We start from the raw sequence: 18,707 nt of genomic DNA, 5'->3' as shown, positions 1-18,707 counted from the left end.
TGTTTTCGAGTCCCTGAATGGACGATCTGAAATTTGCTTGATATACTATTATGGGTTTAGCTAGAAAGCAAAGCATTATGAATTTGATGGAAAAGACCTAAAGAAATCAACTCGAGCGTCAATCGTGCGTTGGTGTTTTTTTTGGGTGACCCCGGTTTCGGTGGCCATTGGGTTCTATTTGTGTTGCCATGAAATGGGCCAAATGGTTTTAGTGCAAAACTAATCACTACAGTTGATAGCTTTATAGATCTGCTCTGCGGATGATGTGATGTACCATTAAAATATTAATTAAAAAGATTTGCATGCTTTGATTCCACAAACTCTACGTTTACCACATCTCTATTGGGAACATTATCAAAGCTTTATCAACATATACTTAAAAGATCAAAAGCCTTATACAATCCATTAACAAGTATTGCTCTTAATCTTGTATGTAATAAGTATGTTAAAAGATAAAAATTATAATTTTATGTATAATTTTATACACCAAATGTATCCTACTCAATTTATTAATATTAATTTAATTGATTTAAACTATTAAACTGAAGCAAAGAATTTTAAATCAAGCCTTGAAAATCAAGAGATATAGAGTTTGAGTGAAATTTTTGCAGTAATACTAAATAACTAAATTATAATCATCCTACATCTTACTTGGAAAAACAATAGAAAAAAAAAAAAAAGACTAGCACTGGCTGTTAGTAACCTTTAATCACTATCCACATGTTTGAAGAATAACCATTCCTATTCATTTGATCAGCACTAAACTCTATATTATATGTCACATTAATTGATTATTGCTTATATATCATAATTATCCTTTTTTCCATATTCCTGATTGAGATGTTTGACTAATCTAATTGGAGCAAATGAAAATATTAATTGGAGAAGGATATAAAAAAAAAAAAAAACAACAACGAAAGGGGGTGACAACGAGGAGACATCATGTAGACAAGAGTCACATATATTCAGTTGACATTCGAGTCTAATTGAGTCACAGTAACAAACTTAGGCCAGAAAATTTTTGAGGGAAGAAAGAGTGAGTGAAATGGAAAAGAGAAGGGTAAATTAGTGATAAAAAAGTGAGGTTCAAAGCAAAAGACCGGAGAGAAGAAGAGACTTTGAAGGCTTTAAACATTTGGAAAATGCTTGCTTGTGTTTTACTGTATGTATTAGTAACATGTAATGTGGTGTAAGGCATCTAAACTCACTACCTACCACTGATAACTCCATCCCTTCTTCTCTTCTCTTTTATTATTCCCCTCAACTCGAAACCCATTTCAATGTCCATCTACTTCTCTCAGGCTCAGCCTCTTCCTGGCTTTGCCTTTGTCTTTTCATTTTCTAGGAGCCTCATTTCTTGTACCACATAGCTTCACTCAAGCTTAGGTTCACCTACACATTTCCCCAGAAAACAAATCATCTTCTTTTAGCTATTTAATTGCTTTTTTTTTTTTTTTTGACTAGTTAGTGCATTTTGGTTTCTTCAATTGGCTGCTGTTGCATCTGGGAACTGGCCACATTTGGGCTTCCTAAATTGGCTTGTTAGTCTCAGATCTGAGCTTGTTTATTTGGGTTTTTTCTGTATGAGGAGTGGATGTACCCAATTCAAAGATCTGAACTTTACTGCTGGAAGGTAAAGATGCTGCATTTGTTTATATGCTCCTTTTTTTTATCAAAATTATTTTATTTTTATGTTGCACAGAAAAAAGTTTCTCTGTATCTGGAGCCATAATTCAATAATGTTGTCTGATCTGTTTATTTGCTAAAATAAAGGTTCTATTTTGCATAGCTTGATGCTTCTGCTCCTTGGTTTCTTGTGTGGAAATGCTGTATGCCAAGTAAAATATAAGATTTGGAATGGAAATTTTAGTACTGTCACAAGGATGATGGAACAATAAGAACCTTAATTTTAGTTTATGTTTATGTATTAATCAAATTTCTTTTTTACATCTGATGTCAATCATGTAGGTTTTGAATATCTGAAAGAAATTAAGAAAAAACAGACATGGCAACTGATCTCAATGCAGAATTGTCCAAGAAGACTGCCATTTTTGGTCTTAAGGTCTGGGAGGTTATTGGGATTGTTGTTGCATTATTTATCATAATCATCCTGTCTCTGCTATCATTTTGTTTAACTTCCCGGAAGAAATCAAGAGCTAGAAATAAGCTTCCCCTTACCCAAATCCCATCTGTTTCTAAGGAAATAAAGGAAGTCAGGGTGGAGCAATTGTCAACCAATGATTTTGTTCCTCGTGATGGTATTCTTCTTACCATTCATGATAAATCGAGTGACAAAGAGTCAGATAAGGTTCTGGTTCATCTGGGGATGGGAAAATCCAAGAGTGGAGACAATAGCACTCAGTCCGGTTCATTTCCCCATTTAGAAAAAGATGGTGCAGGGTCTCAGTCAGGAGAAGAAGGGAGTTCTGGCACAGTAACTGTTTATAAACCCTCTTCTTCATATCCCATCACTGCTCCTTCTCCTCTAGTTGGCCTGCCTGAATTCTCTCACTTGGGTTGGGGTCACTGGTTTACACTGAGGGATCTTGAACTTGCCACAAACCGGTTTTCAAAGGAAAATGTTCTTGGAGAGGGTGGATATGGCGTTGTTTATCGGGGCCATTTGATCAATGGGACGCCAGTGGCAGTTAAGAAGATCCTCAACAACTTGTGAGCCTATATGTGTGGACTTTAAAAGTTGGTGTTATTTTCTTGTCCCAATGTCTTGTTTAGCTAAACTATTTATTATCTTCTCTTCAGGGGCCAAGCAGAGAAAGAATTTAGAGTGGAAGTAGAAGCTATTGGGCATGTGCGCCACAAAAATTTGGTTCGTCTTTTAGGCTACTGTATTGAAGGAACACACAGGTGTAGTCTTCTTTCACTATGTTTTTGCCTGGTTAAAAATTTTGACTGGTTACCTGGATAATGGCTTATCCTTAGCAGTTGCAGAATTAAGTCACTCATGGAAAAATAGTTTGTGTTTAAACATATCAGTAGGAGTGGCAGTCCTGCTATCTAGATATTGACAAGTTTCTGGCTTATTGCTGTTAACAAAAGACTTGTTATTTAAAATTGCAGGATGTTGGTTTATGAGTATGTCAACAATGGAAACTTGGAACAATGGCTTCATGGAGCTATGCGTCAGCATGGATATCTTACTTGGGAGGCTCGCATTAAAATTCTTCTTGGCACAGCTAAGGCGTAAGTTACTATCTCTACATACATTGCCATCAGTCTAGTTCTCATTTGGCATGATGGTTCTTCTTGCAGTCTTGCCTACTTGCATGAGGCCATTGAACCAAAGGTGGTGCACCGAGACATTAAGTCCAGCAATATATTGATTGATGATGACTTCAATGCCAAGGTTTCCGATTTTGGTCTGGCCAAGTTGCTGGGTGCTGGGAAAAGTCATGTTACAACCCGAGTTATGGGAACATTTGGGTATGTATTTTCTCTAGATTGTCTTGATGTTTGTATATTTAGGACCTTTATTCTCTCTGTCTCTCTGTCTCTCTCTCTGTTTTGTTGTCTGATTGTTGAGGAATAGTCATCCCTTGACAACTTTTCCCTTCTCCTAAAACCATACAGATATGTGGCTCCTGAATATGCAAATACTGGCCTTCTGAATGAAAAGAGCGATGTCTATAGCTTTGGGGTTGTACTATTGGAAGCAATCACTGGTAGAGATCCTGTGGATTTTGGTCGTCCTGCCCATGAGGTATGCAGTAGTCATGGATACCATCTTTACTAAGCTGCTGCAAACTCAATTATATCTTTTGAAAGCTAGATAAATTTAATGCTTTTGTTACTAAACCCTCGAAATCTGTCAGTTGACATTTGATTATTTAGGTCTCCTTACCATATAATAGGAGTGCAGCTTGTTCCAGGCCATCATCACTGCCTACCACCGGAACTAACTTAAGGATTGCTTTGTTCCTGTTAAAAGGCATGCCATCTTGTGTTCTGTATTGATGAGCTAGTGAACTGACCGTATTTGTTTCTTTGTGATATGGTGGACCAAAGTACATAACTAACTAAAACTTTGAAATTTCTGGTGCTCTGAAAATTAACTTGTTATGGCTGTGCAACTGGCTATTTGCTGTTGAATGCTTCCATGCCCCTTGTGTTTTGGGAGGTATTTCTACACCTTCCTGAACTTTAATCTTCATTCTAAAGGTCTAATTTTTCGAACTTCAAAATTATTTAGAGCACCAAGGCATGGATATGTAAAAGGTAACAGCATTCTGCACCTATACTATGGTGAGCTCCTAATGTTTCAACTTAATGGTCATGGTTAGTCAAAGGTCTAATTCTAATTGACTTAGCTGGATTGAAATTACTGATGGACTTTTTAGTTTTTATATTTTAAGAGGTTTTTAGGTTTTATTAAACATGAATCTTTATGTTTACAGGTAAATCTGGTTGAATGGCTGAAAATGATGGTTGGAAGCCGGAGGTCAGAGGAAGTGGTAGACCCAAATATTGAGGTTAGACCGTCAACAAGAGCTCTGAAGCGTGCCCTTCTTACTGCTTTGAGATGTGTTGATCCGGATTCTGAAAAAAGACCCAAGATGGGCCAAGTTGTGCGAATGCTTGAGTCTGAGGAGTATCCTATACCAAGAGAGGTTAGTGTTAAATTCATTTCTGTAGCATGATGCTAAATATGGTGGATTCAAGTTGGACATTTTATTAAAGAAAAGAAAATAAAGGACACTTGTTAAAACTTGGACATCTGACTTGACTGCTTCTTTAGTTTTTTTCCCTCATCGCTTAATGCTTATACAATTTGTGCCATTTCCTGTCTTTACATATAGCCAAACCTTCTAGAGGTAGACTACAAAAGACATGGATGCAAGTTAAAAAAATGGTATGCGGGTTAAGGAAACAGATGAAAAGGTTGTTTTTTAATAGAAATGAGTGGTGCAAAAAGATTCAAAACTACAACCTAACATGATTCCTTTTATTGGTCTTTCGTACAGCCGCTTCCAAAGTTATGGGATATAAGGCTTAGTTTGTTGTTGTTTTACATATAGCCAAGCATTTCTCAGTTTTTTAGCCAAGAGTATTATTACTTGACTCGTTTGGTACTATCTTAATGTGACTTTACCTCTATAGTGATAAGTGCATCTATCTCTTCCTTCTCTCCATTTCTTACCTCTCATCTGTTGCTTTTATTATTGAAATCCTCAATAAGTTATCTGCTAAAATTGTAAGATAAAAAGCTGTGCCTTATAATCAACTTGTGCCAAGGAATAGTAGTATCTTTTTTTTCCCTTGTTTCTATGTTGTTTTAATCAGAAAGCTTTCTTCCCTTCCCGTAGTTCACTTTCATATCACGCCCAGAAGCACTTAATTATGCTTATGATAGTCGTCAAGTGTATGTTGTTTTCTTCTGAGTAGCCAGTTTATCTGTTCTCTTTTGGTGAGCTTCAAAGGGATGACTTGTTAAATTTTAAAATCAGGATCGAAGGCACCGTAGGACTCATGGGAATAGCTTGGAAGTAGATTCACAAAGGGATAATTCTGACACTGATTGGAGTGATTATCCAGCCTCCAGATCAGAGAGCAAGCGGACACAATCCTAACCTAAAATGCAAACAGGCTGGGGACGGAGGGTGGGATTCTTAAAATTTTTTTCCGTGTTAAAAGTTGTTGGGGTTTTCTCCATATTAGTTGTCGATAAGTAGGGAATGGTGGTAAAGAGTGGGGAAAGGGAAGGTGATCCCATATTCTTTTGCCTTTTATTATTGTTGATGTTGTTGTTTCGCCTTTTGTTTTAAAATTGAACATAATTTGTAGTTGGAAGAGATGATTTGTTTGTGTATGAAATTGGCGTTGTGAAGAGGCCAAGATGATTGTTAAAGCTTAAAGGGTGAGTCAACTCCAGAATGTTCAAGTATTGTTATTCAAAGCTAGCAATAGTCAAGGTTTCCGAGTAAATTTAATTCACTAATGATGATGCTGTCTTCAGTTGTCATCAACATGAACCATAGATAGACTAAAAGAATAATTTGCAGTTATTTTTTATGTAGTCTACGACTACAAGCCACCACGGAGCAAATCATGTTGGTTATAATCGCATATGCAGCTGCAGGCTTCAATCCTCATCATCATTAATTAAACAAACCGGCACCATCATATACTATACCATAAACAACTGCTTGCCTTGCCAACCAAGTTCAATTTATCCCTCTCGATACTTTTGAAAATGAGCCATCTAAATTATATATTCAACCCTAAGAATCTTGTCACCCAAGTCATGTTTCTTATTGGCTAGCTTTCCTTTTTGTAAAAATAAATGTCTGCAACATAACGCACGTGACCCGTATTTTCGTCACACATATATTATTAACAATAATTAATTTCAATATGTTGCCCAATTCTTTGCTTCTAATAATGCTCATTTTTCAGTATATATTACGACTAGGTATTTTTAATTGACCAATTGTGGCCTAGCTGGTTTGCTTTTTTTTTCCCATCTCAGCATACTATGATCTGTATATAAATTTCATTCAAAGCTCCACTTGAACGCTGTTTATAGTAGGGCTTGACGCCAATGCAGTCTTTGCTTCTGCAGACTCGTATCTTTAAAGGTAAAAGAAGGGTCTCTTGTAATTCCCAAAAGAAAAAAACAAGTGCTGCTGCTACTGCTACTGCTGGAGGCGGAGGTGGATCACTTCATGTGTGGACTGCATTGTAACAATTTTATTTAGCTGGATACATCAATCCTTTTTTTTTTATTGGAAGCAAAGTCAAAAGTTAACTCTACTCCTTATAATGTAATTGAAGAAGTAAAACATGTTGAAATAATTCCCCACTATCTCTCCGGCTCTTCTTGGTTTTTATTTCTTTTGTATATCCATTATGGTATGTCTACTTAATTCCAAAGTCGTATTCTAGCTCATAAAAAGATAATCATAATCTCTTATGACCATTTTCAAATTTCTTAGACATCAAGGATTAAGAATGATGCATTACCTTACTTCAGCAACCTCTGTTGTCTAACAGATACCATAAGCAAAGGCTTGATTATCTATATGTAAATATAGACAACTTCTTCCCGGTGTATCATAAAGGGACTACAGGTTTTTTAGATTATCAAACATGGCTCAGACGGTGGGTATAGATGAGATAGAATCATTTAGAATTGAGTTGTCAGAGGTTGGTAGAAGTCTGAGATCATCATTTCGGCTTCATGCCTCTAGCATACGAAGTAGCTCAGCCCAGAGTTCTAGGAAGGATGATGCTGATGTTGAATATGCTCTGCAGTGGGCTGCCATAGAGAGATTACCTACATTTGAACGCCTAAGATCATCTTTGTTTGATGAAGACAACAATGGAGGGATGGTTAATGATCAAGGAAAACGACTGGTTGATGTCACCAAGCTTGGAGCTCCAGAACGGCGCATATTCATGGAGAAGCTCATCAAACACATAGAAAATGACAACCTTCAGTTGCTGCGGAAAATTAGAACTAGAATAGATATGTAAGCATTCTTTTCCCTTGTTTTAACCATGCATCTGACTGTGTTTGTGAAGCTTCATGCATTTGTATTGTATGAATTGCATGGTGTTGGTTTGTTAACTGGGTTGCTGGTTGGAGTTGCTTGTTTTAATTTGCTTATGTACATGGTTATGCAACATGTTCTTATGAATTTTCATGGTGAAAAATATATGCATTGGTGATTTCAATAGAATTATGGTGATTCCGTAGAATCCAATTAGAATTATAGAAGAATTATAAATACCGTCTAGATTGAGTTAATGCTGCATCATATCCACACGTTATTAGACAAATAGAAATTCTGTTCACATCATCGAATTACTAGTTATGAGTATTGGTAATCTTCTTCTTTCCTTCATAGGATTTGATATAATTGCTTTTATTATATTAATTCTTCAATTCAATGTTCACTGAAGTTTTTCTTTCTATTTTGGTGCGTAAGATGAAAAACAAGAAGCAGAGCAAGTCTGAGACCTCTTAAAGGCTACATCTTAGACATACATATGCATTTTCTCAGCGAAAAAGTTCATAAAAGCTGTGATGGATTGATTGTAGGATTAAATTTAAATTGGATTTTGCACTTTGCAGAGTTGGTGTGAAGCTTCCCACTATAGAAGTAAGATATAAGAATTTGCATGTGGAAGCTGAGTGTGAGGTTATCCATGGAAAGCCCCTACCAACTCTGTGGACATCTTTTCAGCGCATGTTCCCTGTAAGTAATTTCATTTTCCAACAATAGTTTGAGAATTTGGCAATTGACCTTGTGATTGGTTTCTGGAACAAAAAGAGGGTGGGTGTTGTATTTTCAAGTAAAGGAGAGTTGAATAAACGTTAAAACTGTACCAACCACAAAGCGAGCCTAGGTTGTCATATTGTCATAGTTAATGCAAAACAGAAAAAAAAAAAAAAAGTAAAATAAATTTTAATGTAGATGCTGATGTTCAATGACTAACGACACTATAACAGTGTAGTGAACCCAAATGATTCTATTTTATGATCTTGTTTACATCTCTAGTTTACCGTAAGTAATGTACAGAAGATCAGGAATATCCATTCTATAGGGTTTCCATGTCCCGCTGTTCCTAAATATGTTAGCGTGCTGTTTAGACTGCTTAATTTACACGCTTCATTTTCCAGGATGTTATGAGGCTCTCAGGTGCCAAGTCTCATGAAGCCAAGATAAGCATCCTTAATCATGCCAGTGGCATCATAAAGCCTGGAAGGTATAAGAGAATCATTAGTCAAATAAACTGTTCTTTCTTGGCTTCTTGCTCTTAAAGAGTCATTGTGCCAGACAGCTGCTTTTCTTTATTCTCTTTACTTCACTTTTGGAAGCATAGATTTGATGCATGGTGATGGTGTTGCGTTGCTTGCTGATGTCAATAAATCCTGTCAGGACCTTTTCATTTGAAGCCAACTGATTTTGTCTTTGTACTTTAGTTGTTGCCATATGCCTAGGAGCAATTTCCTCCTATCTTCATTAATTAACTTTTCTTTGTAGGATTTGTTATAAAGGGAAATTTGAAAGTTGAATTCCTCATGTGACAGGAAGAAAAATACTTAGCAGTCTTGAATGTATTTGCAGGATGACTCTACTGCTTGGTCCCCCTGGATGTGGGAAGACCACTCTTTTAAAAGCTCTGTCTGGAAATCTGGACCAGTCTCTCAAGGTTTCATACTTCTTATAACTTGGTTTTCAACTTTTTACTACACTGTTGCACGTCTCTGTATTATTAGGACCAGGTTCAGTTCAGCCTCTTTAGTTCCAACTCCAGTGCAGACTCCCAGCCCAAGCTTCCCATAATTTTATTCCATAGATTAACTATCTTCCATGATCCGGGTTCCATTGCTCGGGTGTAGCTTTTAAAACTTAAAATGTGGACACAGCAAAAGAGCATGTTATCTTGTTCAGAAAAGATTCTCAGTCGGATTGCATTGTGAAATTGAAAGCTGCTGTACAACTTTAAATGGATGAATGCGTGCCTACCCTTCTCTTCCACTCCTAATATTTGAGTTTTTGTCCAAATTAGTGTTTTCAATTCTTTTCTTGTTCCTTTTCTGAAATAGGTCACTGGAGAAGTCTCATACAATGGTTATGGACTAGAGGAGTTTGTTCCTCAGAAAACTTCCGCTTATATCAGCCAAACTGATCTGCATATTGCTCAGATGACAGTAAGAGAAACTCTTGATTTTTCTGCCCGTTTCCAGGGTGTTGGAAGCAGAGCCGGTTAGAATTCTTTGACGTTGAGTAAATTTTAGTTAACCAAGAGACTTTTTATTGATGCCTAAAGTGATCAAAACTACATAACATGATCTTTTTCTGCCTATGAAGAGATTATGATGGAAGTCAGTAGGAGGGAGAAGGAAGCAGGAATTGTACCAGATCCTGATACTGATACTTACATGAAGGTGAGTTTAGCATCCTTTGTTGTTTTCTCTTATGATGGTGACCTGAGCTGTAGAAATGAAGTTGATGTGCATGAATCAATGTAAAATATTATGCGACTGTTCATGTCATTCTGTTCCAAGGTTATGTATGTTCTTTATACGGTTCACAATATTACGAACTTGACATTTATTTCTGTGGTTTTTCTTCACAGGCAATATCTGTCAAAGGACTAAAAAGAACACTCCAGACCGATTACATTTTAAAGGTAATGTTTTAGACAGAAATGGATTCTACCTTCTTTCCGAAGTATGATAAATTGAGAATGTTAAATCTGAAAGTATTTCAACTGTCTTGGTGGCTTTCCAGATCCTTGGACTTGATATTTGTGCTGACACATTTGTTGGGGATGCCATGATGAGAGGCATATCTGGAGGTCAGAAAAAGAGATTGACTACAGGTAGGTTTAAAGGTTGAAGTTGAGATAATGCACACTCTACTGGGTGTTTTTCACATAACTGCATAACTGAACTTTTAACTGCAAAGGATTCATTGTAGTGCTTTCTGAGCAACCAATTTTCCAACTGACTTATATACATGCAGGGGAGATGATTGTAGGCCCCACAAAAGCTTTGTTTATGGATGAGATAACAAATGGTCTAGACAGTTCCACTGCATTTCAGATTGTTACTTGTCTTCAGCAGTTGGCGCATATCACCGATGCAACTTTACTGGTTTCACTTCTCCAGCCAGCTCCAGAAACCTTTGATCTCTTTGATGACATTATTTTGATGGCTGAGGGGAGAATTATTTATCATGGTCCGCGTGAGAATATTCTAGAATTTTTCGAGGATTATGGGTTTAGGTGTCCTGAAAGGAAAGGGGTCGCAGACTTCATCCAGGAGGTAAGAGCATGTTGTTTCTGGCCATTGCCTTCACACATGCTCTAGTTTCATCAGGTTTAAGTAGTTGGTTTGATTTTTTGATTTTGCAGGTTGTATCTAAAAAGGATCAGGCACAATACTGGCACAGCACTGAATTACCGTATGGTTATTTTTCAGTTGATATGTTTACTAGGAAATTCAAGGAATCCAGTCTAGGAAAGAAGCTTGATAAGGACTTATCGATACCATATGATAAATCACATAGCCACAACAATGCCCTGTCCTTTAGCCGATATTCCCTTTCCAAATGGGAATTGTTTAGAGCTTGCATGTCCAGAGAACTTCTTCTCATGAAGAGAAATTCTTTTGTTTACGTTTTCAAAACAAGTCAGGTTATAATTCTTGCTTCCGCATCCTTTCGTAGCCTGTCATAGTTATAGCATTAAACTAATTCGTGTAAGGCCTTGAAATATTGAAACATGTTAAGATCTTTGTTCCTGCAGCTTATCATTGTTGCATTAATCGCAATGACTGTATTTTTGCGGACTCGGATGCATATTGATATCCTTCATGGCAACTACTACATGGGCGCCCTTTTCTTTTCTCTTGTCATACTTACTGTTGATGGGATTCCAGAGATATCTATGACTGTTGCAAGACTTGAAGTTTTCTATAAGCAGAAAGAGTTACGTTTCTATCCAGCATGGGCATATGCAATTCCAGCCAGTATACTAAAGATTCCTCTTTCATTACTGGAATCTCTTGTTTGGACATGTCTTACTTATTATGTCATTGGATACAGTCCCGAGGCTTCGAGGTGAGTTTGACATGATGAAGGCAATTCAATCCTCTTAATTAACGTGATCCATTTTTCTTTGATTTCAATATATCTGATGCAAAAGGATTTTTATGGCATTTTTTGGTTTGGGTAGTCGGATCATGTCCAGAAAGGTTTGAAATACATTTCCAATTACACCTCAAAAATTATTATCACTTACACGTTGTTCATCTGACTTTTACAAAACTTTAGTCTGGAAAATCTTGGGAATTTCAAATGCATAAGCAATCACGATCATTAGACTGACATTTGAAAATATACACTGCCTCTTCAGGTTCTTCCGCCATTTCATTCTTCTTTTTGCTATGCATTTAGCATCAATATCTATGTTTCGGTTCCTGGCCTCTGTCTTCCAGACTGCAGTTGCTTCAATGACAGCGGGTAGTTTTGCAATATTGTTTGTCTTTCTATTTGGGGGCTTCGTTATCACTCAGCGTAACGTTTCCTTGCTCTTCTCTGTTTATATTTTAGAAGCCTAGGATCAACCAAAAGATAAACTTAAACAACGTTGTTTCTGCAGCCTCTATGCCGATCTGGTTGAAATGGGGCTTTTGGGTATCCCCTCTGACGTATGGGGAGATTGGCCTTTCTGTTAATGAATTTCTGGCTCCTAGATGGCAAAAGGTGAGTGTCTGATTCCTGTAAATTATCCTACCCTTTCTGTGAAATTAACATATATGCATGTATATTAATTACGGATCAAGTGGCTAATTGAATGATTGTTCCAGGAAACTGACATTACCAGACTCCTGGTGCTATTATGCCTTTCTTCTCTAGTTATTAGCATCTTTATTCATATGGCCCTTATTGTCATCATAATCATCAACAAAATCAGTATTCCCTTGCTAAAGTTTCCTATCAGCAAGATGAATAATATGTTCTGTTTTCTTTCTTTTTTCCTCTTATAGTTTATAAGCATTAACTTGAAAAGGGCAATAATGAAGAGATTAGTAATATTATAGGCAAGAAATGGAAAGTAAATACTGAATAATTAAAGAACGTATGTTGCACTGGGAAGATGCCCATTATTTTTCCCTGCCCATTTTTTCCCCTCTCCTCTTTGTATTGCCATGCCATGAGCATTTTACACTTACATTATCTAGTATGAAATAAGCACATTGATGCATAGTCTAATTCCAGTTCTTTCTAGATATCATCAAACACTACAACAGGGCAAGAGTTACTAGAAAGTCGTGGATTAAACTTTGATGGATACCTTTTCTGGATATCACTTGGTGCTTTACTTGGATTCACCATAGTTTTCAACATTGGCTTTACCTTGGCCTTGAGTTTCTTGAAGTGTAAGTACATCTTTCTTGTCTTGTACTAGTAATCACCTTGAGAATGACTGGATGAATAACACGTTTGTTCACCAAATTAAATGCATATTCAGCTCCTGGATCTTCCCGTACCATTATTTCACACGAAAAGCTTTCTCAAATACAAGGAAGAGAAGACTCTTGCAAAGGTGCACTCGAGGAAGAAAAGTCCAGAAATTCTTCTGCTAAAATCAAAGAGTCTAGCAAAGGTTGGCTTGTTTTTGTTTATTTTGAATTGTTCTTAAGTTTGGTATGTTTCCAAAATTCTTTTGTTCACATTCAGTTTGTTTCCTTTCTATTGGCTGTTTTTCATTGGTCTTTTATCTGATTAACAGGCAAGATGGTCTTACCTTTCGAGCCCTTAACAGTATCATTTCAGGATTTGCAATATTACATTGACACCCCTTTGGTAAATACATTTAGCCATTCTACCATTCAGGCAATTGTTTCATTGAGAATATTAGGAGCATTAGCTTGCCAACATTCTTAGTTCTTACCAATTCGTTTTCATCTTAGGAAATGAGACAACGAGGATTTGCTCAGAAAAAACTGCAGCTTCTTTCAGATATTACTGGTGTTTTCAGACCTGGTGTACTTACAGCATTGATGGGTGTCAGCGGAGCTGGAAAAACAACTCTCCTGGATGTACTCGCAGGAAGAAAAACTACCGGGTATATTGAAGGAGAAATAAAAATTGGGGGCTATCTAAAGGTTCAAGAAACTTTTGCTAGGATTTCAGGCTATTGTGAGCAAAGTGATATACATTCTCCACAAATCACAGTAGAAGAATCTTTGGTGTCTTCTGCTTGGTTACGATTGGCTCCTCAAATTGAGTCAAAAACCAAAGCTGTAAGATTTTAAGGATGTTATGTTTCACCATTCAATTCTACATTTGCTTGCATAGATAATTTGTAATGAAACTCCTGTTAAATGTGTCAACAGGAATTTGTGAATCAAGTCCTTGAGACAATTGAGCTTGATGGAATTAAGGATGCTTTAGTTGGAATACCGGGGGTTAGTGGTCTATCAACTGAGCAACGTAAGCGTCTCACGATAGCTGTGGAGCTTGTAGCAAACCCTTCAGTGATCTTCATGGATGAACCTACAACCGGCTTGGATGCACGAGCAGCAGCAGTTGTCATGAGAGCAGTAAAGAATGTAGCTGTTACGGGGAGAACAATTGTCTGCACAATTCACCAGCCAAGTATCGACATATTTGAATCATTTGATGAGGTAAAACATTTTTTTCTTAAGCCTAAACATAGAAATATGAAAGAAAGGTAATTGTCGGTATTCTGACCCACTTTTGTGCATTGTAGTTGATCCTTTTGAAAACTGGTGGGCGCATAATCTACTCTGGACCACTGGGGGAACATTCAAGTAGGGTTATTGATTATTTTGAGGTTAGTTTGTCTTTAAAATACTCACACCTATGATATGTTTCCTCCTCCTCTTTTGTTTGTAATGTGCTAATATTATGCTTTGGATAGATATTTTCTGTTTTACTACTTAGCAACTATTACTGACAGGATATCTCTGGTGTACCAAAGATTCCAAATAATTACAATCCAGCAACTTGGATGTTAGAAGTCACTTCTACATCGGTGGAAGCTGATAAGGGTATAGATTTTGCCCAAATATATAAGGATTCTTCTGTACACGAGTGAGTTAAATTTCAATAATTTACTGTTTTTGGTGATTTGAGAAGTTGGACAATGCGGAACCAATATTTCTATGAACTATCTCGAGTTCAGAATCAGGCTATTGTCCTGCAACTTAAATTGAACAGTGTGAATCTTCTTAACTGGAGTTAAAGCATTGAAGGAAACGAACACCCCCCCCCCCCCCTTCTTTTAAGCTATGACTGAGTAATGCAGTCTAGTAATCTGTACCAGGAAAGGGTATAAACAAAAGTTCAATAATTTACTGTTTTTGGTGATTTGAGAAGTTGGACAATGCGGAACCAATGTTTCTATGAACTATCTCGAGTTCAGAATCAGGCTATTGTCCTGCAACTTAAAATGAACAGTGTGAATCTTCTTAACTGGAGTTAAAGCATAGAAGGAAACGAACACCCCCCCCCCCCTTCTTTTAAGCTATGACTGGGTAATGCAGTCTAGTAATCTGTACCAGGAAAGGGTATAAACAAAAGTTCATGGCATTCCATTTGCAGGAGCAACAGAGAGACTGTGAGACAGTTCAGCACTCCACCTCCTGGTTCCAGAGATCTGCATTTCTCTACTCGTTTCTCAAGAAATGCTTGGGGACAATTCAAATCTTGCCTATGGAAACAACATTTGTCTTATTGGAGAAGTCCTTCATACAACTTGAACCGTATTATTCATACTTTAGTGTCATCCTTTTTTTTCGGTATTCTGTTCTGGAACCAAGGAAAGAAAATGTGAGTATATAACATTCTCTTTCTTTTAAAAATTAATATAGCTCCAGTGAAGTCCATTGAAAGAGGTGAATGTCTAACGTATCACCTCTAATTATGAGCATTTTTATGCCACAGGCTTGATCTTCGTTGCAACATTAAACTTTCAAGATTTAGCGAAAAGGTTATAACTAGTCTGTTAGGCCCAAAATAAGGACACATTAATCAGAAAAGAGTTATTTCTCTAAGATGTGACTACTTGATAATTGCAATTGGTGTGTACTTCAGCCATCCTTCTTTTGTTTTTCTTAATGTCAGAGATAACCAGCAGAATTTATTTAACATACTTGGTTCGATGTTCGCTGCTGCAATCTTCTTGGGAATAAGTAACTGCTCATCAGTTTTGCCTTACGTTGCAACAGAGAGAACTGTTATGTACCGGGAAAGGTTTGCAGGAATGTACTCTGCGTGGGCTTACGCACTTGCACAGGTACTTTTTTTTTTTTTTTTTTTATATTGTTATATAGATATCAGATCATACCTACATAACGATAGAAACTTCCATAATTGTTTCTACCATTTTCTTGTATTGGTTACTTTCTATTATGTCAAATCTATATATTTTATGTGTTTGAGATTACTTGCAGGTGACAGTTGAGATTCCCTATCTATTTATCCAAAGTGTTATGTTTGTGATCATCACATACCCAATGATCGGATATTATGGATCTGCTTACAAGGTTTTCTGGTACTTCTATGCCATGTTCTGTACAATGATGTACTACAACTACCTGGGAATGTCACTAGTATCTTTGACTCCAAATTTCATCTTGGCTTCAATTCTATCCTCAGTCTTCTACACACTCTTTAATCTTTTTGCTGGATTTCTCATCCCTCAACCAGTAAGCCACTGCTCTCTACATTCTAAGAAAGGAATAAAAAATATAAGCTACTGATGTAGTAGGACTGTAGTGTAGGAGTACATGGTTTTTTATTTTATTTTTGTCATTCCTCCCTCTCACACTGACAGAAGAAAGAAGGTAAGAAACTGATGGTATTTTTTGGCGCATTCAGCAAATTCCAGGATGGTGGATTTGGCTGTATTATCTAACTCCTACGTCATGGACAATGAATGGAATGCTTACTTCTCAATATGGTGATGTACACAAGAAAATCATGGTGTTTGGAGACACTAAAACAGTAGCTTCCTTCTTAAAAGAATACTTTGGTTTTCACCATGACCGCTTAGCTATAACAGCACTTGTTCTCATTGCCTTTCCTATAGCTTTTGCTGCCCTTTTTGCATATTGTGTAGGAAGACTGAATTTTCAGAGGAGGTGAAGGCCTGGCAATGAGAACAAGTTTTAATGTAGATGCTATATATGGCACCACCAATTACCCAAACTTGTTTGTACTCGATGCTTTAATCTTTCTAGTGAATACTATATATGGTACTAGAAAATTCCAATAACAAAAAAAATCTTTCTATATATACTCTTCTGCTATATATGTACATATTTTTTTTTCATTTCTTTGTGGTCCACGATCATAGACCCCATGGAAATCTTTTGTCTACAGGGAAAGAGCAGAAAAGTGAGATCGAAAATGAATGATAGAGAAAACGATTATATATATATATAATTACTGTATTTAGATACCATGTATCATGTCATAATTGGAGACAATAAAAAAAAAAAAAGTACTACTATTTGTAATCTGTCTCTCGTATACATGGTAATGGAGCTGAGTCGGAACGAATTTATGTTCCTCCATACTCCAATCCGATTTTTTTAATAATTTCATTTGATTTCGTTTTGATCTTGTATCAAAATATTTTTTTAATATTAAATTTCTATCTGATATATATATATAATTTGTATTTGTTTCAATTTAATTCGAAATTAATTTAATATTTATAAAAATAATATTTTTAACATAAATTATATTTTAGTTATACAAGTGTAAAGTTTATATTAAATTATATTCTTAAATTAATGATTAAATAATAATTTTATTACTACAATATATGTAATTAAATAAATAATAAAAAATATATTTTTATATATATCAAATTGAGATAAAACACCCTTAAATTTACTTTTGATAATATTTCAATTTAATAAAAAAAAAGTGCCTCACTTTTAACAAGACCTCCATTTAAAAAAAAAATAAAAAATCTGCCTCTGTTAAATGAGTTAAATCGGAGAGAATGACCCCAATGTCCCATGGATTGTTACGCCGTCCACCCGTCCCATCCCGTCCCATATTCAGAGTAGATATTATTATTATTATTATTTTGATGAAAGGAGGGTGCATTGACTAATACGAAGGGATAGATACAGTGGCATTAAATTAAATTGATTAAAAATGACAAATTGGCAGTTGGCATATTTATTTGTAACCACTCATGGAACACAGCTGGCAATGTAGAAACGAGCGAAATATACAACTTTATTAGCATATTTCTATTTACTATTTCTATCTCAAATTTACATGTTTACTTTTGGATTTAGGATTAATATTAAGAAAAACACTTATGCTTATTGTATTGTTCAATATCTTTTAAAAAAAAAACGTAAAAATAAAAATGAATTGAAGTGTTACTTATATTTTTAAACAAATGAAATAATTTTGAAATATTTGAATAAAATAATGTAATATTTAGTGTCAAATTGACATTCGCTAATCAAGTTGATGACCAGCTTAATTAATTTCATACTTACCAGCATCAAATAATTCAATTAACCATATAAGCACGAATCAACTTTCAATTCTTTCAGCAATGGAAGAGGCATTTGTCAACGGACTCTTTTGTCACCAGCTCTCTAACATTAGTTACAATTCCCCACACTCTTTGCTCTTAATCAATGATCATGTCAAATCCAATTTATGACTTTGCCAGTTGAGCCAATTTGGCTGTACTTGAGTTTTTTTTTTCCCAGTACTGTACTTGATATGAAGTATTCCAAAAGTATAGAAAATATAAGTACATATGATTGGAGGAGTAGTTAGCTTAAGTACAGACATGGTATATGCATGACCTAATCATCAAACTAATCTTAACCATATATACTTATAATCCATTGAAGAGTCTAATAATAATGAAATACTTAGTATATATAGTAATATACTCCTACATCTACTAAATATATAAATAATATATTGGTGAAGAATGAGGAGTACTGAAGGCTAGCTCCTAATTTATTTAATTATATATAATTACTAAATCCATAGGTCGTGGTTACTATTTAATCTAATTTTTATCTTCTTACAAAAGGAAAAAAAAAAGGATATATGGTAATATTTCAGATAATTCTAACTCGGGATACATGGAGTCCCAGAACACAGTCAATCAGAAAGGTAGCGCAGCAGGTGACGCCAATGACAAGATGGGGTCAC

The 18,707-nt window shown here is 35.9% G+C and overlaps 2 protein-coding genes across 3 annotated transcripts; both read left to right on the top strand.

Annotated features, from left to right (window-relative positions):
- The first annotated feature begins 909 nt into the window (after positions 1-909).
- Positions 910-5,903, top strand: LOC111277419 (putative receptor-like protein kinase At5g18500). Of its 2 annotated transcripts, XM_022863870.2 has the most exons (8): positions 910-1,633; positions 1,969-2,670; positions 2,761-2,865; positions 3,079-3,201; positions 3,271-3,441; positions 3,589-3,718; positions 4,413-4,625; positions 5,463-5,903. In XM_022863870.2, the coding sequence occupies exons 2-8, from the start codon at positions 2,006-2,008 to the stop codon at positions 5,583-5,585; spliced, it is 1,530 nt and encodes a 509-aa protein (XP_022719605.2). In that variant the 5' UTR covers positions 910-1,633; positions 1,969-2,005; the 3' UTR covers positions 5,586-5,903. The 2 variants fall into 2 exon arrangements, with proteins under 2 accessions (XP_022719605.2, XP_022719606.2); XM_022863871.2 differs by lacking the exons at positions 4,413-4,625; positions 5,463-5,903 and adding an exon at positions 3,850-4,260 and having other exon boundaries at positions 1,138-1,633.
- Positions 5,904-6,973: 1,070 nt separating this feature from the next.
- On the top strand, positions 6,974-16,754 carry LOC111277418 (pleiotropic drug resistance protein 3-like). The gene is made up of 24 exons (XM_089764299.1): positions 6,974-7,487; positions 8,093-8,216; positions 8,642-8,727; positions 9,090-9,174; positions 9,572-9,731; positions 9,837-9,913; positions 10,105-10,158; positions 10,260-10,350; positions 10,494-10,795; positions 10,885-11,166; positions 11,278-11,591; positions 11,887-12,047; positions 12,133-12,236; positions 12,763-12,913; positions 13,006-13,140; positions 13,267-13,340; positions 13,448-13,780; positions 13,874-14,164; positions 14,251-14,334; positions 14,461-14,594; positions 15,105-15,332; positions 15,627-15,798; positions 15,956-16,210; positions 16,383-16,754. The coding sequence occupies exons 1-24, from the start codon at positions 7,105-7,107 to the stop codon at positions 16,647-16,649; spliced, it is 4,347 nt and encodes a 1,448-aa protein (XP_089620425.1). The 5' UTR covers positions 6,974-7,104; the 3' UTR covers positions 16,650-16,754.
- Positions 16,755-18,707: the final 1,953 nt, after the last annotated feature.

Source organism: Durio zibethinus, chromosome 7 (assembly GCF_047325235.1).
Source record: "Durio zibethinus cultivar Kanyao isolate XHJ-2024 chromosome 7, ASM4732523v1, whole genome shotgun sequence".
In the NCBI taxonomy this organism is placed as follows: Eukaryota; Viridiplantae; Streptophyta; class Magnoliopsida; order Malvales; family Malvaceae; genus Durio; species Durio zibethinus.
The sequence above is the reverse complement of the archived record's forward strand: the minus strand, read 5'-3'. Positions and strand labels throughout refer to the sequence as shown.

Bases quoted from the DNA above. Each gene is read 5' to 3' on its own strand.
- LOC111277419 (XM_022863870.2), top strand. From the start codon at position 2,006: ATGGCAACTGATCTCAATGCAGAATTGTCCAAGAAGACTGCCATTTTT. The intron at 3,719-4,412 runs GTATGCAGTAGT...TTATGTTTACAG, and splicing joins TTGGTCGTCCTGCCCATGAG to GTAAATCTGGTTGAATGGCT. The intron at 4,626-5,462 runs GTTAGTGTTAAA...TTTTAAAATCAG, and splicing joins AGTATCCTATACCAAGAGAG to GATCGAAGGCACCGTAGGAC.
- LOC111277418 (XM_089764299.1), top strand. From the start codon at position 7,105: ATGGCTCAGACGGTGGGTATAGATGAGATAGAATCATTTAGAATTGAG. The intron at 7,488-8,092 runs GTAAGCATTCTT...TGCACTTTGCAG, and splicing joins ATTAGAACTAGAATAGATAT to AGTTGGTGTGAAGCTTCCCA. The intron at 8,728-9,089 runs GTATAAGAGAAT...ATGTATTTGCAG, and splicing joins GGCATCATAAAGCCTGGAAG to GATGACTCTACTGCTTGGTC.